Source organism: Calidris pugnax, unplaced genomic scaffold (assembly GCF_001431845.1).
Source record: "Calidris pugnax isolate Ruff unplaced genomic scaffold, ASM143184v1 scaffold14, whole genome shotgun sequence".
Taxonomy (NCBI): Eukaryota; Metazoa; Chordata; class Aves; order Charadriiformes; family Scolopacidae; genus Calidris; species Calidris pugnax.
In genome coordinates this window covers 2709921-2732975 of record NW_015090793.1, presented here as the reverse complement: position 1 = coordinate 2732975, position 23055 = coordinate 2709921, and the positions used below count along the sequence as shown (strand labels likewise).

At 39.8% G+C, this 23055-nt stretch overlaps 2 protein-coding genes across 4 annotated transcripts in view; one reads left to right on the top strand and one right to left on the bottom strand.

Annotated features, from left to right (window-relative positions):
* The window catches only part of MAN2B2 (mannosidase, alpha, class 2B, member 2), a 31398-nt gene extending 23484 nt beyond the window's left edge, over nt 1–7914 (bottom strand). For 2 of the 3 annotated variants that reach the window (XM_014936107.1, XM_014936108.1), the window contains exons 1-2: nt 7765–7914; nt 3601–3747 (exon numbers count right to left, since the gene is read on the bottom strand). In XM_014936107.1, coding sequence (XP_014791593.1) covers nt 3601–3747; nt 7765–7890 — 273 coding nt within the window. In that variant the 5' untranslated portion in view covers nt 7891–7914. Of the gene's footprint in view, nt 1–3600; nt 3748–5771; nt 5835–7764 lie in introns of all 3 variants that reach the window. The other variant, XM_014936109.1, reaches the window with a different exon arrangement.
* A 3318-nt stretch (nt 7915–11232) lies between these two features.
* Nucleotides 11233–23055, top strand: part of PPP2R2C (protein phosphatase 2 regulatory subunit B, gamma) — a 233139-nt gene continuing 221316 nt past the window's right edge. The window contains exons 1-2 of the mRNA XM_014936064.1: nt 11233–11360; nt 11561–11641. Of these exons, the coding sequence (XP_014791550.1) occupies nt 11345–11360; nt 11561–11641 (97 nt within the window). The 5' untranslated portion in view covers nt 11233–11344. The remainder of the gene's footprint in view (nt 11361–11560; nt 11642–23055) is intronic.

Below are 23055 nucleotides of genomic sequence, written 5' to 3'. Positions count from 1 at the left end.
AAAAAGGCTGCAAATACATTTCAGATCACAGCACATTAACTAGACACAACACTTGCCAAGAAGGCATCCAGGACAAAAGTAGGATAAAAGGTTGCCTGTACTGAGTGCTCTCAAAAGGAGAAGCAGCAGGGGAAAAAGCATACTAGTGCTCTGCACAGCGCATTGATGTACTCAGCTTACACCAAGCCAGGCAGCAGGCACGAAGGATGCCCTGCCAGGTAGACCCTGAACTTCTGGGGTTTCTCTGTAGGACTGTTACCATGCCTTTAAACTATCTAAACACCAGATTTGTCCCCATAGCTACACTGGATGCAGCACTGGAATCCTGCCTCAAGACAACTGGAGCTGTAGGATTAAAACAGAAGGTACTATCACTCCTCCAAAGTCTTCCTCCTGCTGCATCTGTCTTGACTTAGGGAAGGCACTGGGTGGCTGGACAAGAGCAATACCTAACCCCATGCAAGCATCAATGGCCAGGCTCCTGGTGTTTCCTTGAGCCTGCTACCTCTGTAATGGTTTGGAGACCGAGATCTGTGGGATCCAGAAGGGAGGCAGAGTGCACCATCACACCATGGCCACAAACACATCCCTTCCAGTCTGTATGCATCGACCTTGCCTTCAGAGCATGGACAGTTGCTCACCTTGTGAGAGACAAAATGCTTTATTAAGAAATAATTATTCCACATGTACCAGGTTTGCCTGTCTGATAAACCCACTGCTAGCCTTCATTTCTGGTCTCATTTTCCTAGTTTAAAAACTATCAATACGTTCAAGGTTTTTATAGGTTTTAGGTTGTGGTTGGTTTTTGTGGTTTGTTGACAAGTACAACTTTCAGCAAACATGCTGGATGAAGGAGGGGAGGGGTGTTTGGAGGGAGGGGGTAATAATCTGTGCCCCTTTCTACAAGTGTTAGGGAGTCTTCTGTTTTTATTATAGTTACTTCACTACCTAGAACTTCAAAGATACCTCAAACTTCCAACAAAGAAAGTTTATATAAATATGTATTTTAATCTCCACCCTTTTTTATTTTTTTTTTTAAATCTGTCATGTAGCTTGCCAATTCCAGAGCTATTATGTTTATTTCCCCAGGAACCTTCAGTGAATGCCCCTGTGTCTGCTCAGATACGATGCCAGATTGTCAATTTTGATTATAATCATTTCTCTCGTTCACAATGTTGTGAAAACGCTTCAGGGCTCAGCATTCATAAATTAGTTCCAGCCGACTGTGGTGACTGATTAGCATGCTGGGAGACCAGATAACTGATATCTGGTGTCAGCACAGAACTGGTCCTGACCTACATGAAAAGCATCTGTGGCTATTATTCCCCATTTGGATGGATGTCCAAAAAAGATGTTTCTGATCCAAACTTTGGGCCAGGGAGATGTTTTTTAATATAAGGCTTTATTAATATAAGTTTTGTGGAACCACTGAAAGGCTGAAAACACATGAAAAATAATTCAAGTAATTTAAAACTATACAATGCTAGAAGAAAAAAAAAAAAAAAAAAAAAGAGAAAACAATATCTCTAATGACAAGCACTTTTGCTGACCAGAACTGGGCAAAAGGAAGGAGGAACCGAGGAAACAGACACAGCAGTACCACAAGCAGCAGGCTGCTATGGTAGTAGAATGTATCTGTGGCCATTGGGACTACTATCCTTACATCATTTCATCCCTACAAACCAGATAGAAGTGGCTACACATCTTTTTTCCCCTAGATTGCCAGAGTAAGGCAATAGGAATGGTTCACACAAGAAAATACTGTGGAAATCATATGCACTGAGAACTAAGACGTGCATATCTGGCTGTACTGCTGCAATACATTTCACTCCTATATATCCTCTTGTCCAAATTATAAAATCAGCTTCAGTACCCAGGCTGTACCTTTTACCAGATTTTAATGTCACTGCTCTAATCCAAAGCAGACATTCCAAAATAAAATAGAATTAAATCCCGCATTCCAAGTAAGATACTAAATTAAGAAAAAAAAATTGCAAAATTAAACCAGAGAGGCTGTACTACAGACAATCATTAGTGCTAGAGTTCAAGTGGAAAAAGCAGGACAGTTACCAGTGTGACCTAATTTCAAGGCCCAATATTTGCAACTTGCTTATGTTAAAAAATATGCCACTTATCAGCAAGCATCATAGCTCTTAAAAATTATTAGAGATTAAATGTCTGACACACAGGTTTAAAAGGAATTTGGTTTTAATAATTTTAATTTTCAGAGAAGCAACTATAAAGTAACTAGAAAACTGACTAAAAATGCATAAAAGCAATAATTATCAGCAATTAAACGAAATTAAAGGCTGATTCCTATGCACTAGTTTTTCACTACTGAGGTCAAATGTGATACACATTTCCAGATTCCACATAATAGCTAGAATAGAGATTAGAAACACAGGCTATTTTGGTTACAGCAGCATAATATACTTGAAATAAGTACTAAGTTAGAATACTCTTCTGTACCTGCACAAAGCGGTTACACTATTTTTTTTAATTCCCCCATGCCAGACTTACAATACCGTTTTCTAATTAAAAACAGACAAGAAAATTGTCCTGAAACTGGCAAATATGGGCGAAGCACTCGCAAAGACCAGTAAACTGCCTATACACAGCAAAACCTCTCACACAAAGGTCAGCTGCACACAGGTTGTAAATTATTATTTAAATACTAAACATTACAGAAAATTCAGAATTTAGTGAGAGACTAGGTTAAAAAAAAACAGAAGAGGTGTGTTTTTTACATGACGCTTTAAAAATCTAGCACTTTAAACAAACTGAAATGTGAAGTACTGCAACTAATACACTGCTGTTGGCTGGAGCCTGGTAACAAAACAGACCATGGAGTTCTGAGTGAGTACCTATGGGAAGCTGCACCTGTATATCCTCTGGTTTTAGGGTCCAAAACTTAAACATCTTGCACTGCGATGCAACACATGACCAGCTGCGAGGCCATCAGCCCAGTCTTTCATTCTAGCATGCTTGTTTCATGCCAGAGGAGAAAATAAATAACAAATAAAACTTCACAATGTCTTTACTAGGAAAACAACCAATCCTCAAATTAAAGCTCTGAAGACTGAAAGGGATCACAGCTGATAAATAAACAAACAAACCAACCCAAGAAACAGTTATTGCTACAGTCAACTCTTTGTTGCATTATCCTTGTTTATACATGGCAGGTTTTTGAGCAGTACTTAACTGGAGAGAAAAAAAGTTCCTTCTTGTGAGCAGTATTAGGCAGCAGTTTATGAGCTTCAGATGTTTAACAGATATTGGTCAGGCCTCTTTCAGAATCACCCACATCTTATAGTAGCATGCCCCCAAATAAGAAAGTCACAAATGAAACAAGAACTATAGAGCATGAAGAGCCTTCAGTGCAAAGGTTACTACCTCCTACCGCTCTAATCTATAACTGAGGTTTTAACCTCTTCCAACTGCCTTTAGAGTTAAGGTCCTTTCACAAGAAGTACCAGAGTCAGAGACAGCTTACACAAGTCCTGGGTAAAAAGCAAATGGTGAAGTATTTTGCCCCTCCTTGCCCCCTAAATAGAACATGGACTCTTTGTTATCAGGAGGCACGGCTCCAGTACAACTTACCTGCTGCTTCTGCCTGTCCGTGGCAATGCCATCCCACCAGAGTCGAAAGAATTCCTGCTCCACAGCAATAAATTTGCGCTGCTTTCCTTTCATTAGCTCTTCCACAACAGATGTGTAGACATTTGCTGCATAAGCGCGCATACTTTCCTGCAAAAAAAAAAAAAGAAAAATGTAGAAAATAAACTCTGTTTTGTCTAGATTAAATGGGCTGTTTTGAACACTCATTGGGCTTGAGAGATCAAAAATGTCACTTTTGTTGTGCAGTTCCTTTGTGCACTCAGAAAGAGCAAGTTCTCTCTGGTAATATACAGCCTGTGGGCCCTTCTGCTCCAACATACATTATCTGACTGGGGACCCAACTAGATCATAGCGTAGGTTCCCCCGAGATGAGCAGACACTAATACAAGCTTTCTTTTTGATGTTCTGGGAACAGCTTACCCCAAATCAACAACGCCATAAATGCTAAGACTTTGCACCATCATAGTTAAAAACCCTACACTGCACTTTATTCTTCTGTTTTTGCTCGTCTTTTGAGGGCCTGAACCATCAGAATTGTTTCTTCAGAGTGAATACGAGTCTGCTCTGCCGGTGTGCACTGCCAGTAAAATACAGTGATACATACACTGTAGATTATACTATTATGGCCCTAGAAGCTTCAGTCATGAAAAATAACTCCATTTTGCTGGATGCTTTAGGATAGAGTAAAAGCAAACTGGCAAAGGATTCTTAGAATGAGTTTGACTGTTGATGCAGAAACATCCAGCTGGAGAATCTGTGCATTGACCCTGTCTATGCTGTTCCTAAATTCACTTGTATCCCAGAATGAGGCCCATGGATTGTACTGGAATATAAACATGACAGCTGTACCCATCCAAATAACCCATCACACTGTTATATCCTTTGAAATGGTATCAAATTAACAACATCACATTCACATTAAAGTTGAGTACATCAAGATATTTTATGTACACTTCTCTTTGCCAGAACAACTTCTGCTGACTGCATCTAGTCTTCCACCCATTAGTTAATTTCAAACCAATACAGAATGTCTAAAGACAACAGTAGAGATCCTAGAGTTTCCTGCAATGTCTGTGTTTTCTTGTAACAAAGTTATCTGCATGTTATAGCACAGCTTTTTTAATGCTAACCATAACACTTTTCTACTTAAACTACTAGTATGTGGTTAAGAATGCACACCACAATACATAGACATACACCTGAAAGTGATTGACATACAGGCTTCTCGCCCACCTAAAAATTAGTGGGTATGACATGTAAAATATGATTAATTCAGGCAAGTTTCCTATAAGAAAATCACATTTTGAAATAAGAAGGGGATGATGTGATCCAAATCACAATTGAACTTTTCTTAACCCCTTGCTTTCCACATCTGAAATCCAGCTATCTTTGCAAAAATGCTAAAGTGTTGTTAGAAAAGGCAAAATATTTGAGCGTTGGAGGAATGGCTTAAAATACCATGCTGCTTATCTAAATCATTAGTTGTTCAGCCATTTCTAGATCAGTTCTTAAGGGCTTTTTAAAAATCAAGATTATGATTAGATGCTTAATACAATGTAAAACTTTAAGGCAATAGCTTTTAAGTTTTAATAATACTCAAATGATTGCTAAGGAATTTTCATTTTTCCCTGGCAATTGGCTACAAACAATACATTCTAAAATCCAAGTATACGTACAATGATTACAACAGTAGGCTCAATTTTAGTTCATAATAGTTAAGTGGAGTACAGTAGATTTTAAGAGCTGAACAAGGACTTTTCAAATTTAACACAAGATACTCTGTGTGGTAACTTACTGAAAATATTTTCTTGAGGTATTCCAGAGATTAGGCAAGTCTTTATTCTGATTCAAACTACACTGGAACTAAGCAGTAAGATATTACGCAATCCTAAAAAGTTTATAAACCCCAGTTGTCTGGGTGGAAATTGAAAAGAATTGTTCTCACAAACCAGGACACTTGCAAGCAACAATAAGAATTTTCTTTCCAAAGCATATCCTCTATCTGCTAATGAGAAGCTCTGACACAATAAGCAGTGACCCCGTACAAATAATCAGGTAAGATTTTACTTATTTAAATATAATTTTAAACTTCTACCATGATGTAAAAATAGTTTTGTACTGCATTCTAGGCAATGGCGAGGTCTCTTTCATACCTATGGTAAGATACATCAGGGAGATGCCACATTTCATCCAAGTTACGATAGCACTGGTATTATCTGATTGCAACAGAGGGGAAAAAAGATTAGTTGTTTTATTGTACATCCAATGCTGAAATTCTCCAGCAATACTATAATTTCCAGCACACAATGAAGATCGCTGTTCTGCTATCATAAATTAAATGCTTATTTTTCAACGTATAAGTGGAGAAATGAAACACTAAAAAATAGTATGTTGTCAGTCATGAGTGAAACCTAATAACTATGCAAACTAAAGCTGTAAAGTAGTTTTGTTGATCCCAAGTTATCCCAAGATCCCACATTAATATTCCACAGAGAGTTACCTTCAGGTTTGACTTCACTACAGAAGCATTTGAAATGATCCAAAGGTAGCCTCTGTGGTTTTTGACTACAGGAATTGCTGATGCTTGTGATTTAATAGCAGAGGAACTGAGGCTTCAAGCAATTGCAACTTCTCAGGAAAAAAAAAAAAAAAAAAAAAAAGGCAAAAAAAAGCAGCTAATTATGTCTCTCATTTCTCTCGGAAGAGATCTTTGACCACTAAGCAACCCAACATAATAATTAGTTTTGTGTTCTCTTATGCAATTTCTGAGTAGAGTTTGAAGTATTAAAAGAGAAATTCACTAATATTTCTTAAAAAGGGAGCATAAAATCCATGCACAGCAGAGATTCTTTGGTGAGCCATTACCTCTTTTTTATTACAGTCACTCTTAACCATCTGATGCCATATCACTCTAGTAAGTAAAGTATCCTCAGCATCTTTCACATAAATGAAAGAAATTCATACTCATTAATAATTCAGGATTTTAACAAACAAATATAAAAGGTATTAACGCCCCACCTGATTTATTTTACTCTATATCTCATCTATTTAGCAAAAATTACTTTGCTACTACGCTTCCGCGGGACTAGGCTCCAACCCCATCCCAGTCATTTAGGACCTGGGATCACAGAATCACAAAATCATCATGGTTGGAAGGGACCTCTGAGATCATTGAGTCCAACCACAAAAAAAAAAGCCAACAAAAAAACAAAACAAAAAACTCAACAACACACACAACACCCCACCACATCACACCCACCCACAAGCCAATAATCTTGGGCACTAGAACATGCCCTGAAGAACCATGTCTACACGTTTCTTAAATACTTTCAGGGATGGTGACTCCACCACCTCCCCAGGCAGGCTGTTCCAGTGCCTGACCACCCTCTCCGTAAAGTAATTCTTCCTAATATCTAATCTCAACCTCCCCTGCCGCAACTTCAGACCATTTCCTCTGGTCTTATCATTATTCCCTTGGGAGAAGAGGCCAACACCCACCTCTCTACACCCTCCTTTTAGGTAGTTGTAGAGGGCAATGAGGTCTCCCCTCAGCCTCCTCTTCTCCAAACTAAAAATGCCTAGTTCCCTCAGCCTCTCCTCATACGACTTGTTCTCTAGGCCTGCTTTTCTCTCTAAGAAAAGAAAGTTTTCCTGGGGTTTTGGCTTAGTAACAAGATAAACAAAATGACCAAGAAAAATCTGCCACATCATCAAATAGATTAAGTGTTTTCCTTTAAAAAAAAATGAATATATATATATATATATAATTCCATCAGGAGCATCCTGCAGAACACAGGCACAACACCAACCCCAAATTAATGGGCACAGCTCCCAATCTAACCAGGCTGCCTCCAAACGAGCATGGGGATCCCGAAATCCCAGGTGATGGATCACCCTCCGGGACAGCCTCAGGGCAGGAGATGCGCTTTACAAAGATCTTTGGTTACCCTGCAGGCAGGAGGGCGGGTGTTAGGAGTAGGCAGACCCCCTCAGATTCAGGGTGGTCTTGCAAGCCTGAGGGTACGCAGGGAGCAGCGCTGAGGTGGGGCAACGGGGAGCAGCAGCCCCCCCGGCCGACAAGCCCACCCCTGCCCCAGCAACCCTCCCAGGGCCCCCGCTATCCGCCCCGCTCCGCAGGGACCCCACCTGCACCGTGTAAACCCAGCCGACGTCCATGTGGCTGTGGGCCACCACGAAGGCCCGCAGCTCCCCCCGGCCATCGGCCCGCGGGAGGAGGATGAGGAGCAGGAGAAAGAGGAGCGGGGGTCCCATGGCGGCTCCCCGCCGCACTTCCGCATCCCGCCGCCCCGGCCCCCCCCCCCTCCCCGCCCCGGGAGGCGGCGCTGGGGCGGCGGGAGGAGCTGCTGCGTTAAAAACAAACTAACAAAGCAAGATACAGCACTTTACCTTGAACTGAGAGGTCATTGGGGTCATCACTGATTAGCGTCTGCACCTTCCAAGTTGTAGCAGGATTAAATTCTGTGTGGTTGACCACCTGATCCCATTTACGTCGGTTCTATCACTCCTCTTGGTGCTGCTAACGAGAGGTGGACCCTGTGCTGAGAACTGAAAAGGTACACTCTTGTGTCTGCATAAAGTCCTACTGGAAAGGAAAAAAAATCCAACCCGTAATTAAAAAATGTTACAGGGTCATGTCACCCAAAAGTCTCCTCCTGAGAAGTGTTGCTGGCAGCTTCACCAGTTTCTTTTAAGTTGACCACCTGATCCCATTTACGTCGGTTCTATCACTCCTCTTGGTGCTGCTAACGAGAGGTGGACCCTGTGCTGAGAACTGAAAAGGTACACTCTTGTGTCTGCATAAAGTCCTACTGGAAAGGAAAAAAATCCAACCCATAATTAAAAAATGTTACAGGGTCATATCCCAAAAGTCTCCTCCTGAGAAGTGTTCTCGGCAGTTGCACCAATTTCTTTTACTATCATTGTGATATTAAAAGCCAAAATAGATCAAAATATTTTTTTTTAAACTTTGCTTCTTTAAAATACACAGTGGTATAACTGGACTACTTTACTTAAATTCTAGTTTGAGTAAATTACATGCTCTTAACAACATTGAAATCCTGAAATGACCAAAAAAATGGTTTGAGTAAATTACATGCTCTTAACAACATTAAAATCCTGAAATGACCAAAAAAACCCCAACAAACCAGACCAAATTCTGAGCTCATTTCCAACAATGCAAAAGTAAAGGACATCAGATGAAGGTGGTACCTGCTCCCACCTTCAAGTTTGTTTGTTGATTTAGCACTGTGAATTTCCAAACCTAGTTAAACCAGTCATCTCTCTGAAGGAAACAATCACAAATAGCTTAAGAATGTCCATCTACAGACGTAGACTTGTAGAGATTTAATTCATACTGGTAGTCATCTCTCTGAAGGAAACAATCACAAATGGCTTAAGAGTGTCCATCTACAGACTTACACTTGTAAAAGTAGAGATTTAATTCATACTGGACTCATCTCATCACTCAAGATACCTGCAGAAACTGATCAGGCACCGTAAATGAGATTTGCATCTATCCCCTCATTTTAGAAAGAAAAATAAAAAATGTGTGCTGCATTACATGCCAAACTTGATGAAATTTTTACATACAAAGTTTGTAAATATTTGAAGTCCAGAATGAAAAAGGCTATGTAAGTCAGTAATACCAAGCTGAACCACATAAAATTGCTACATTTTATAAAAATTAAATCTAATATGAATGAATTCTCTCAGAATCCTTGTTTGCTAACTGATATGGTAGACTAGAGTTTTCTCCAAAAAGAAGAGGCTAACACTGGAGTGCTCAGGTTAACTTTATTTATGGTAACACCTTGTTATGAAGAACAATCAAGGTCTGTAGGGGGAGTTAGTATAACTGTAAGCAGCTGGATGAAGCTTGACTTTAATACAGCTCTATGATACTCTATTTTTTCACCCAAATCATCAGCTTATACCTTGTCAGTTCCAAGAAAGCTAGCGCACATCCAGCAAACATATGGTTTAGGGATATATATACACACAGTGTCTAAATGAACTGGTGTTCTTTTACCTTAGAAGGCATTACGGTCTTTGTAATTTAGGTGAAGTTCCCAGCAAAGCTTAAGTGTTGGCGTTTTGCTTTGTTCTAAAAGTAGCTGAGAATCTTTGCAGAATGTTACTCCCATTTTAAACCTATTTCCTTCAGAAAGTGTAATTGTCCTCTTTACTCTTTCATAAAGGCTACAGTGTGACACTGTCTCAGATGCAGTGGAGGAGAATGTAAGTATTTGAAAAGAACACTTTTATTAGGAAAAACTGAATGAACCTGCCCACAGTATACACACCTAAAGGCATCAGGAGGGTCTTCACTTGCTGCAAAAAGGTATGAAAGTAGGCGTATCAAGTAGCATTCATTCCAAAAATAATGCTTCACAATCATTTACATACCGTTTCACAAATAGCAAAAAGCTAGATGGGGAAGGCAGTGTCATTGTGCCATGACAGCTGCCTACATTGATATTTGATCCTCTTGTTGGCTCCTAATCTTTTAGTACAGATTGATTATAGTCTTCCTGTGTTATTTCTCAAGCATTTCTCATTTGCCCATACAAAGCGTGTGTGCTCTCTTTGACATGACTGCTATACGTGGGCCTCTGACACTGTCACCTCAAAAAGAGAGAAGACGTAGGCAGGATGCTGCCAGCTATAACCTAAGCAGTCACAATTGTGTTCAATTAAATACCAAGAAAGCCACCTGGTGAACAGAAGAATTAACATGCCTTCGCATCTCCCTCCTGTGGTGCTTTTGGGGTGGATGTCTGTAAGAATAAAGGCACTTATTAATGTAAGTTGGCTCAAGATGACTGTTTCAGTGTTTTAAAATTTTCCAGTCCCTAAACATTTTCCAGCAGAGGCAAAGGTCATGACACAGAGCGCTTGAGCTTACTTGATAACGGGTTTGCCTTCTTACTTGCCTCACGTGGATGCTATAAGGGCAGTTTGCGGATCTGCAGGGGTCCACGGACCAGGTGCAAACCACTCTCTGGCCTTGCAGTGATTTCAGCGTATATAAAACCTGACCATTTACGTGGTATTTGCAGCCTTTACCTGTAAGATAGGCTATGTGGCCTGGGGAGAGGCTGTATGGACACCAGCCTGGGTGCCCATGGCATGGCCTCGGTGTGTGGTGTCCTCCAGGGGTTGTGTGTCCAGGCTCCTGGCGCAGCTGGGGAACACCCATGGGTGGCTAGGTTGCCCACGGTGACCTGTGGAAGGAGAGGGCATGGCCCCTGATGGGCAGCTCATGGTTTAAGTTGAACTGACAGCGGGAAGGAGCTTCTACTCCGGGAGGCCGGCAGGAAGGCCAGGCGGCGGCCTCCCACCCCGCGGCCGGGGCTCGCCTCAGGCGGAGCGGCCCCGCCGGCAGCCCCCGGAGCTCCTCCGCGGTGCCGGGGCCACCCTCCGGCCGCTCACACCTGTTGTGGCCGCGGACACACACCGGGCCACGAACCCGCTACCAGGCGCGGCGGGTCCTGGCGAGGCTGCGCCGCCTCCGCCGGGAGCTCCGGGCGGAGCCTTGCCTCCTTCCCGTCCTCCCTCCCCCGGCTCCCGGAGCGCCCCGAGGCAGCGCCGGCTGCCTGCGCCGCCCGCTCCGCTGGGAGAAGGAGGAGGCGCCCCGAGCTACCGGCACTGGGAGCAAAGCAAATAACAGTTCAGAGCACAGGGCGCCTTTCGGAGGGCGACACACATGTCCCACAAGCAGGGTATCTGGAAGCGCTCTCCCTTTCCCCCCGGTCCCCTCTCATCCCTCCGTTCCCTCCTCTGCCCCCTCCGCCTCTCCTCCCCGCTCCCCGGGCTCCGCCGCTCCCCTCCGCCGCCCTCTTTCCCTTCTCCCTTCCTCAGCCCTCTCCCCGCCGCCGGCCCGGGGTGCCCCCGACTGACACTGCCTTGTCTCCCTGCCCAGCTGGCGGCCCCCCAGGCGAGAGCACGGTTGACTGGTGCCTCTACCAGCTCAATGGAGCAGCCGAGTTCGAGGTCTCTGAAGGTGAGTACTGGGGTGCTGAGGTGGGGCGCGTCCCCTCGGTCTCAGCCCCGGCCTGGCGGTGCGTGGAGGATGGTGGCTCACCGGTGGGAGAGTGGCCGTGGCAGAACGTGGCAGCCCGTGGGGCAGCCAAGATGGCGTGTGGGCCCAGGGCAGGATGGGGAGGTGGGCTGGCAAGGGGTGGCCGCTGGTGGTTTGCGTGCACGGGGCTTCGTCGAAGTGTCTCGGCTGGTTTTGTTTTGGGTTGGTTTTTTTTTTTTTTGAGAAGTTGGGTTTGGAGGGCTGGCGGCCTAGTGGCATCAGTCCTCTTGGTCTTGGCATCGTGGCTACTGGTGTGAGGGAGGCTGTGTAGTACCTACTGGAAAGTTTTCTGGCTTTTTTTTTTTCCCCTCCTCCTTAACTTTGAAGAGAGAGAGAACCTGGAAAGTTTCATTTTTGAATATTCTGTGATCTGAAAAGGAACAGCCTTTGGGTGCTAGGGCAAGCAAGTCTCCCCTCTGTCTCTGAACCACATGTGGTTTTAAACACGCAGAGTATATAAACTTGGATGTCAACCTATAATTTCCAGCATGTCAGACGCATAGTGTGCGGTGTCTGTGGGCATATTTCAGCGTCTGTTTTCAGTGAGTTAAGTGGAGCTGGGACCTCATCTCGACGTTTTGGTCTGTGGGTGTTATGCATTTCTGAGGGGACTGTTGTTTGTTTGGGAGTGTTTGTTTGCCCTTACTGTTTGTAAGGGCTTAAAATGCATCACAAGTTCAGCTGGACCGAAAAACTTCCTAGTGCTGAGGAAATTGACGCTCTGTAATAGATTGGCTTCAGGTCTGACATTAGGGAAAGCTTTTCCACAGTGAAGCACTAGAATATATGGGGTAGGTAGGCAATGAAATCTCACTCCTTTGACATATTCGTTTGTTTCACAAACATGGGTTGAAGTCATAAAGCTATAGGGGCTGGTAGATAAATTGCCTGTTCGGGGTCTCTCTTAGCTTCATTATCTGCAATTCTGTGGGATGTGAAGTTTTGTGTTATGTCTTGTGTTTTGCTGTTTGGAGGAATGATTTAAACCCAGTGTACTAATAATAAGCTAAAGCTTGATCAAGGCTTTGGACTAAGGTTTTGTTTTTTCCTTTTTTTTTCTTTTATCCTCAATTATGTATATTTAATAGTGTGTATAATTGCATAATAAATCATTTATCAAAATATGTTATAATTTTTGTGCCTCAATTTTTATTTCTTTTTTTGTGTGAAACTGCATACCAAACCAGATGTGATGACGATAGGTGGGGGTGGAAATTACATCTGTGTGAGGGAGTGTAATGAGTGAGTGACAGCATTTCTTAGGCATCATAGAATGTTGAAAACAAGCTTGAGGTTGTCATTTACTTTCATTTAAAAATTTGAATGAGTAGAATATGCTTCTTAACCTTTTTTGTCTGGGTAAATGTTTCAGCACTGTTTTGAGACTGTTTTCTCCTCAACAGGTGTTTTATTCCTTTTATTTTTTGGGGGTCATCTTTTGTCATATGACATAATTTTTAAAATTAGTTTGCTAACCCTGACTTCAGTTCTCTTTAACAGTGGCAATTTATGGATGCCCAATTTTACTCCATTACTTTAATGGAAATCTTACATGTTTTTACTCAGCATGGGAATATATGAAATTCAGAGAACAGGAAACAGGCTAAAGCAGTGTAATTTGGTCACAAGCTATAGAGTCAAAGTCATCTGCAGGTAGTAAACCCTGTTTATATTAATAGGTTTATATATAAATATGACATGTATTTTCTAGAATACCCATTGTCTATTAAATGCCACTGATATCTAGGAACACAAACAGCAATCTAATCAGCATACTTTGCAGAAGTGAAAAACAGCATTTAAAGGGAAGGGCCACTATGGCAGGTGGCTTGACCTCGTTTGCATGCCAATGTTTTGGCTTAAGTCCAAACCTTTTCCTTTGCTGAAGTTTGCCTCTAACTTAAATTACACAGAGCCACACAGTATCTCTAGCTTAAAATGGATGTTCCTGTGCCTTCCAATGCTGATTTTTTTTTTTTTCTATACTTATCCCAGTGTCTTTTACTTTTGAAAAAGGCTACACCTGTTGCAATTGCAGCTGTGTTGTTTAGGACCACCCAGTCAATGGACAGAAGGGCTAATTAACATATATGAAATACTATTGTATGTTTACCTGTCTAGATAAACATTTACATTACATTAATGTTCTAAGCTCAGTGAGTCCTCTGGGCACCTCTTCCAGCTTTTCTTATTGAATGCATGCAGTGGCCTTGCAGTACTCTGTCAGTTAAACTTCAGAATTGTGTTCTGCAACATTTCTGTCTTAGACTAGGAAAAAAATTATTCTTTTTCCAAAAATAGACATGTTAGATGAAAAACATTCATTTACATAACAGAAAAGCAAAATTGCATATTTCAAATGCAGACAAAATAGTTTAGTAAGTAAAGCATCACAATCAAAGCCAAGATAATCATGTTTGATTTAGTCTTGCTGCCTTGAAACAAAACCGTATTTCAAATATTGCTACTTCTATAATTAACATCTAAGTGCAAAATATATTTTAGTCATGCTAAAGATCTCAAATCACTTTGTGCACATTAACTGCAGCTTCACAAAAGCTATATGAAGAACAGTATTAAGGTATCCATTTGCAGGCTAGCAAAATGAAATATAGAAGTTAAGGATGTGATTTTTATAGAAGCTTAATGTCAGCTATTAAGTAGTTAGTACTTGGGACTTCTGAAAAGTCAGATCTTGTACTGTTTGTCTGAACTGTGTGGCAGACTGGTAACAAGTCTGTTAATTCCAGACTCTTGGCTATACGTTCTAAATCACATTAACTTGTTGTGAACTTTGTGTAAGCTAAAGCATGTTTGAAATATTCTATGGTGTGAATGCTAAGCTGGCGTTGTGTTGATCTAGATAGCATTAGCGTTCAGTAGTGATTATACGGTTAAGGAAAAGATTGAGTCAAAACCCATATTTTTACTTTTCATTCTTCAAGTTAGCTCATCAGAGACTTGAAATTTGTTTACAGTGTGAATTTTCTTTACATCCATTTTGTAACTTTATGCTCTTGCATGGCTAAAAGCCCTGTTAACATCAGTGCCTTTTGAATCATGATGTGAACTTTCTTTTTACTTAATGGTACGCCACTCTAACATTCTCTTTTATTTCTTGGTAGTTTGATAAGATATTTATTGAGAACATAAAATGGATAATATGCTACTTTGTTGAAAAGGTACATTTAAATAATATACTATTTGAAGGGGCTAGAAGACTTGCGAACTGATGAATATGAATTTAATAACTGTCAGGTTTACCACCAACAGCATTTTGTTTACTGTAGTTTTCTATCAAAGACAATAAGTCTGTGTTTGGTTTAATACTGTCTTTTCCATTATTCTACAAATTCCATGGAAAGTAATGTGATTGCACAAACTTAGGACTGAAGTAATGTCCTTGTGAGTCATGCCTTCATTAGTACGGTCTAATTAAATAGGAAGGCTCCATCTGTAGATGCTTTTGCGTCTCAGTCCTTTTTTGGCTGAACCAAACAATTGATTTTTCCTTGGCCTCATAAAAAGGCACGGTAGCAGCTCGTTCCTTTACACTTCACGGTTGGCCACCATTTCCTTAAAACTGCAATCACCATGAGTGGATGTTACATTTCCATGAGGCCTTCGTTGGATGGGCCTGCTTTGCAGTTCCGGGCTCCCAGTTGTCAAATTTGGCGATTTAGCAAAGTGAACCGTGCCCCTTGGCTGCGTGGCTGCACCCCACAATTCTGGGTTTCTTCGGAGGAAGCCAAGGTGCTTGGAAGGGACTGGTGTACCCCTTGTCTCACCCCAGTGTACATCTAGGGCACTTCTAGTTTGCATGCAGCACTGCAAGGTGTGTAACAGGGCTCGCATGCACCCTGATATACCCTCTGATGTGGATAATACTATTATTCCAGTCCTACTTCATACATCCCTCCTTACACGTTCAGCAACTCCCCGTATTCCATCTCTCTATATTTTACAGTCACTTCTGTTGGTGTTTGGTTGGTTGACTGTCACTGATGTCTGGGAGCTGCTGCAGTGCAGGGAAAAGGCTCCTGTCTAAAAAGTATTATCATAGCACTTTGCTCCCATTATGACATTATATGTGGCTGTGCGAGACCAGACCCTGTAAATGACTCTTTGCAAGAAAATGTGGGGATTTGATTATTCTTCTATTTGTTGCTGCACAATCTGGTGTTAATTTCAATATGGAAAGTTCAGCGTGGTAGGAAAGAAGGTGGATTAAGGTATATTGAAGTTCCATTTATTCACATGATAGCTTACTTTTAGTGATACTTACCTACAATAATAGTCCATTTTGTGATATTTTTATCTATTTTTTATGGAATTTTTGTTTATCCACGGCATAGGTTTTGTAAGAATCTTTTATTCAAATATTTGTGTAGATTACTATAAAAAAAGACTTCTTGAATGGCAATAAAACACCATAAGGTATATGTCCTTGTTATGAAAAGGAAAAGGTGAGTGGCCTATTTATACTTCTCATTTGTTGTTTCCTAATTTTGTGTTTTGAATTAAGAGTTGGTTTGATTTTTATGGAGTAAATTAATTTTATTAAGTATATTAAGATGATTTAATTGCAATGGTTTATAAAATATTTGCTTTCGTTGTGTTTCTATTGGAACTTAATATGGGTGCTGGAGTGTGTTTTCTCCTAAAAGTCATTAAGTGTCATTTGACCCTAAAACAAATACTTTGTTAACACTTTGTTATTTTCTTTTGTAAATATCTGACTGAAGATGTTACTTTCTTTTTGGTAATCTGAGAAGTGGTGTTGCTGTTTAGATGAAGCTTGAAAAACAAACTAAGCTTTTTTTTTTTTTTTTTTCTTATCTGGATTTTAAGGTTTTCCTGCCCTTTCCAAGGGCTCCACTCACTCACTCTGACTTGCTGTACTTGTCTAGCTCCGGCTCTTTGATGCCACAAGTTGTGGTCTTCATCATCTCTGCTTCTAGGATGTGGTCTTCAGCAATTGTCTTTTTATTCTCTATTCTCCCATTGATCCTTTTTCTTTCCTTCCAGTTTGTCCCTTTTTAATATCTTTACTTACACACTCAGTCGGATTTTATAGTTCCTGTTGGTTTCCTCAGCTTTGGTTTTAATTTCCCGTTGTCCTGTGTAACTCTCCTCTTTGCTGAGGGGTTTGTGGGGGGTCTCAGCCCATTGACTGTTGCAGAGTCTCCCCTCTGTGTCGCTGGAAGCCTGCCATTTGCAGCAGGTGTCTGCAAGGCAAATCTTAGCTTTTTTCCCTCTGTCTCTCACTATTTACAGATCCACAAGGCTTACCATTTTATATGATTCTTTCACTTCCATCCAAATAACTCCTGGCAATTATGGTTTTATCTGCTTGAATGATCAGGATTTCCTTGGGTGTTTCAGTTGTTCGCATCCTTTCAGATGCACTTGGTATACATATCATGAAAGATGAAATCACACTGTTGTGCAGCTGATTATGCAGGTATTAGCAAGTCAAAATCATGCTTTCAAGTTACCTAGTCCAGAATTTAACAGGGACATTTTTAAGCTCCCTTTTTCTCATTAAATATGCAATAATTTAATTTTTGTCATGATTTTGTTATAGATAATACCACTGAAGTAAACAGTGATTTCATTGGGGCCACAATGTTGCCATTTAGACTAATTTTTGTATTTAAGTCAAACATTATCATTCAGCTTGAATAGTGATGGACAATTTAAAGAGTATAGAATTGCCTGTGGTTCCAGCTGAGAGGCAGAAAAATCACCAGGTTTTCACAAAGCCTTCCCTTCCATTATAGGTCAAGTCAGAAAGCCAAGGTTCCTTTATGGAGCTGAGTTTTATGTAGGGGCAGAGAGTACCCATTTTCTGATCTTTGCAATTCCAGTTTATAAATGTATGCAGAAATTGCCCAAGCTGTCTTGGAGAATGGCAGAATAGCTCACTTGCAGACAAGCTTTTCCTACTGTGCAGGTTTTTTCTGTGTGAACCTGTCAGAGCTGAAAGAAATTCCAAGAAGATTCTTCTGTTTCAAGAATTACAACCCAAAAGCTTAACTCCTGCAAATGTGAAATCAGAAGTCATATTGCAGGCCATACAGGCATGAAAGTGACCTGTTTTTAATATTCTGATTTATCAGTTCTTTTCTGTAAAATTCAGTAAAATGTATTTGTCTGTAAAATGCGGAAAGATTTAAAGCAGAAGTCAGTATCTTTTCTTTTGCATTTTTGCATTGTCTGATGAAAAAAATTCCAAAATTGTATCAAACTGTTAAGGGGTTTCAACCACCTTTTCTCTCCTACTATGCTTCTCAGATACAAACTCTTTATTCAAAGTAATGGTCTGTAGGTCGCATTCTTATAAGTCTCCGTGTGATCACTAATGGTATATGACAAAACCCCCAAATACTTTACTAGCCCATTTCTGTATCTTTTCATTTAAGTTGAATTGTCATTGTTTGGTGGTCCAGAAGAGGGAGCTACCTCATAAATTTCTAGCAATTGTGAATTTAAACAAAGTCTTTTTTAAAACCCCACATGGAGGTTTTGGGGATTTTTTTTAAGATTGGATCCAGAGATTTCATGTGATGCCTTTTTGGTCACTCAGTTCATAGTTTGCTGATTTCTAAGGACACGCTTAAAGACTTAGTTCTTTGATTTGATTTCCTTCAGTTTTCAGTATCAGTTCAGTGTTTGTCTTTAAAGATTGCATTTGTATAAAAACCTAAACCCTTTGGTTGAGATGATTGCAGTCCCTTTTATGTCATCTACTGAGTCTTTTTAAACACAGATGTTTCTGACTAGCATGCTGTGGAGGTTTATAGACATTTTCTGTAATATGCAGGAAGAACTTTGTGGTGGATGGCCTTCCCCAGTGCGATTCTATCTGAGATGGAGGTGGCTTCTGGGGAACTATAGTATATTTTTTCTGTTCCTTCCGTTTATCTCAGTAAGTGGATACAGATAGTACTTTGGAAATAGCAATACATAAATAAAATAGCCAAAGTAATGAATATGCACACTATGATGCGCTTTGTCTCTCTCCTTTTTCTTTTTTTTTTTTTTTTTAAACTGCAGTGCAATTTGGAGTGAATTAATATACTATTTATAGGCTATAAAAGTAAAGGATCATGACGTACAGGGAGAAGGCATTATAACATGCGCTTATTAAAGCTTGTACTGATGGTCAGGAAGGAGACCAGACTTCTCTGGGCATATTTTAAAGTGCATGATTTAGGTAGGTTCTGGTATTTGTTGGTTGGTGGAACTCTAGATTGCTACTTGCTGCAATGATAAATCTTGTCAAAGCTATCATAGCTCCAGGTTCATTGTTGATGATTTTGTGTTAAGAATTGATGCAGTGATGTGAGGTCACTAAAGCACTGAGAAACAGGCGAGTCTTTTTCCAACTGAATAGTATGTACCCTGTATCGTGTCACTAAGAGCTAAGGAGAATGCTTTTAGTATTATGAAGCTTGCCTTTGTTTTTCATCAAGAAGAGTGAATGCAGCGCTGTGCTGTTTCTTTCTTTGTGGGTGATCACCTTTATGCATTTCATGGGAATTTTAAGGTGTCTTTTTCTGGAGATAGATACAGGGTAGTAAAAGTCCATGCAGTGTCTCTGAAGGGTGAGAGTGAAGCATTTCCTTTGTTGTTGCTGTTGAATACTGCTGCATGTTGTAGTATCCTGCTGTTGACTTCAGATTTCCAATTAGTAAGTCTCGAAGTATGACTGCTGTTGGGGAGAAAGCGTTCATTCATACCTGCAACGGATGTATGTGGTATCATGTGGACTTCGGGTTACATATATAAGCTGCTCTGTTAGAGAATTTAGGCATAACATTAAGAAGTTATGTAGAACATACCAAAAAATTAAATGTATCAACACAAAGAACTCTGTGGCATGTTTTGAGTTATTTTGTAGAATACTTTAGAAAATTCTTTATGTATTTTTTACATGCACACAAACGTATGCACGCACACACTTTTTTCTTATGTTCATGCAAGATTTGTATAAAAACTGAACAAAGTTAAGTTAGATCAATGTGCATGTGTTTGACTTTTTCTTCCTCCAGGAGGTTTCACAGCAAGTACATAAATAAATACTATTTGGTTTATATACATAAGATTTTACACATATATGATACATGGCTATTATAGTTTAAATACATAAAATTTTAACATACGTGTGTGTTCTTAAAACTGGTGACCTATTTGTATATTTTTAAGTCTTCCATTAAATACAATTTCTTTGCAGAATGCATACATTGACCAGATGTTTTTGGCTATGTTTATTTACAAGCACATTTTTTAGAGGCTCATGTCACAGTCAACAGAGTTGACAGTTGGGCTGATTGCAGGAATACACGAAATGTTAACCTCGTAAGTCTTTCTCCACCTATTGTATTATGTAATTTCTACAAAATAATCAGAAGTATGGTGCAAGAGACGGTTTCATTATTTTAGTTGGAACCATTTTGGTATTGCAGTTAGAGATGATGTATTCAATTCAGAGACAATTTTGTCTAGACATTAACAGGGGCCATTGATTAGACGTTCTATTCATAGAGAGGGCATGTGTCATTCAAAAGGGAGTTGTAAAACTATTTAGCACAGTTGCATTGGATGTGCCTTTCCATTTCAAACAACTACTATAACTAATTACCATATTTAGTAGAATCATCTTGGAATCCTGAAACAAAAATAGCCCACAATTTCTTTGGGAGGTATGAATTATATTACTGTTCCTTCTCTTTTTACTTAGAACAAACTTGTGTGTTATGACTAGACTCAAAGATGCAAAATAGAAGTGTTATTCTTGCAAGACTTAATAGTTTCTTGTTAGATCTGTCTTATTGAGTAATCGTCATGACCTTTGAAATTTTTAGTACAAAGACTGTTTTTTGTTGATACCTGCTTTTTGTCTATCAGATAACTCTTATTTTTGAAGGTTCTCTGATAAGCTCTTGCATTAGCATTATAAGCTCTGCTTTGAAATTGAATGTTTATTCTTGAAATACCCCATGTTTCAGATTTTATTTATTTGCAAGAAGGCCTGACTTGGAGTCCATAATGATATGCAAAGTAGACCTAATCAATTTTAAAAAAGAATGAGCTCACATTTTAAGAATAATTCTAACTTTTCATGCCCTACAATTCTAAAAATTCAAAATGTGTTTTTTTTCTCTTGAGATTTTTTCATGTGAACAGATTTTTTTTTTTCTTTGTTTCTTAAGCTTGGCAAGCTGTTACTTTCAGTGCATGCTGCCTGCTCTATTCTAAACCAGGAAAGCACAGCCATATTTCACTTTGATTGCTTTTTCTGGGTTTGTTAGAGACTTTGCTCCCTGAGAACACTTGCTCTAGTGGAACGTCCACGTTTTCTAAGTGAAAGCTAAGGATACCTTGTGGGTGTGCCAAGTGCATTGAGAGTGTAGTTGGGCATTGATGTTTCTTCAGAAAGGTGCCATGGTGCCTCAGGAACTTTGGGACTTCATGTTGGTTTTTTATTTTCCCCTCTTCTCATGCCCCTCCACAGTAATTAAAAATCTTACTTAAAACGTAATACTTATGCTGACTTTTCTGGAAGTAGCAACTGTGCAATGCAATTTATTTCCATTTTAAAATACTGCAGTATTGGTACTTCCGATTTCTAATCTGATGATTTTGGAGGCATAATTGTTCAGTGGCAATTCCAAAAATGCAGAGGTGTGTTAAAATACTGGCTCGCTTTTTCCTGATCATGTCGAAATGTAAAATGTCCCAGTGAAGAACTAGTAAAAAGAATATTTTGAGTCAATGAAACTGACCTCAAAGTTTGAACTTCTTGATTCTACCATGAGACAAAACACCTCTGCTAAAGAACATCTCCAGTAACAGTAAGAGGCTGTCTCTCTCTCCTACGTTGAGGTGAGTCTCTGTAGCAGCTTGTGGCCTATATAACATGTCAAATGTCAGTCCTCAATACTCTTTTAGGGCAGAAATCGCTTCCTTTTACTGCGTGTTCATAAAGTACCCAGAGCAATGCCTGTGCTGAGCGGGGCTGGGCAATACCGACTGTGACAGCCCTGTCGCACTTGCAAAGCACACTCACTCACTCACTTGGAAAGCATCTGACAAATGTGTATATATATCCTCTCATCACATACCTGAAAGACAGCCTGTACTCAATCCCTGTGCTTAAAAAGTTGAACAAATAAAGGACAATTGCAAAACCAAACTTTTAATGACATCATCACATACTACTATTTCTGTAGGTACCATGCTGTGCTTGACTCACAGGTTTTATGTGGCTCCATTTTGCTTCTTGTGTATGTAGTGTGAGAATAATTATAGTGCTGTACTTCTCCAGACATGGAGCTGTGTGTTGTTCCTTGGTAAGAGTAGTTAAATATGTAACCACCCGTGTAGGTTCTTTTTTCCTTTTTCTGGGAAAAAAAAACCCCAGCAAATGCTTACCTATGTTAATGTAACATTTGAGTTCAGATGATAGCACAAGTCAAGAAATTCAAAGATACAGTTCCCACAGCAACCATAATTCAACCTCATTGCTGTGAAAGCACAAAAGCCCACACCAAATACCATGCAGAATACTGCATATATGCAAGTGTGTGAGATACAGTTGCTAGGAGAGCCATAAATTTTAATATCCAGAGGTTTTTTAGATTCACATTTTATATCTTTTATTATTATTATTCTTATTTGTGTTTTATTGAAAGAATGCAGTAATGAAAAAATGAGGAAGGAGGTCAGTTGGATTAGCGTATTTTTTTGCTTCTTGTAATGTACAAACAATAGATTATATTACTATCTCTGCTTTTTTGTCATGTTTTCCTTTATTTCTAAGTGAGTAATATTGAATGTGAAATATAATCTGTCTGCTACCTTATCTGGTTCTATTTCTTTCTCTGCGCTTAGCCCTGTTCCTGAACTGCACCTAATGAGGTCTATTTGTTTGCCTACCAAGGATAAATAAACCAGATACCACATGTAGTCATGCATCTTGTTATTCAATCATATCCATAGCTTAAGGTTCTATTATAAAATATCTCAAAGCATATGGAATATATTTCTTTTCAGTATCTATTAGGATTCTTTTGGTTTCTGTTTCCCAGCGAAGTCTGCCAATTCCTTGATTTGGTCATGTTAGACATGTTTCATTATTATCTCAGTTAGTGAAGAGGTGGAAGTATCCTTGTTTTGAAAGGAGAAATATGTAAATATTTCAACTATAGTACTTACTTGGCAGAGAAACTGTTTTATAAATAATATTTACAGGATTTCCAGAAGTTAGTTGGCTGAAATAGCTATATGATATGTTTTACTTAACCTTTCAGATCTGGCCAGTGTAGAGA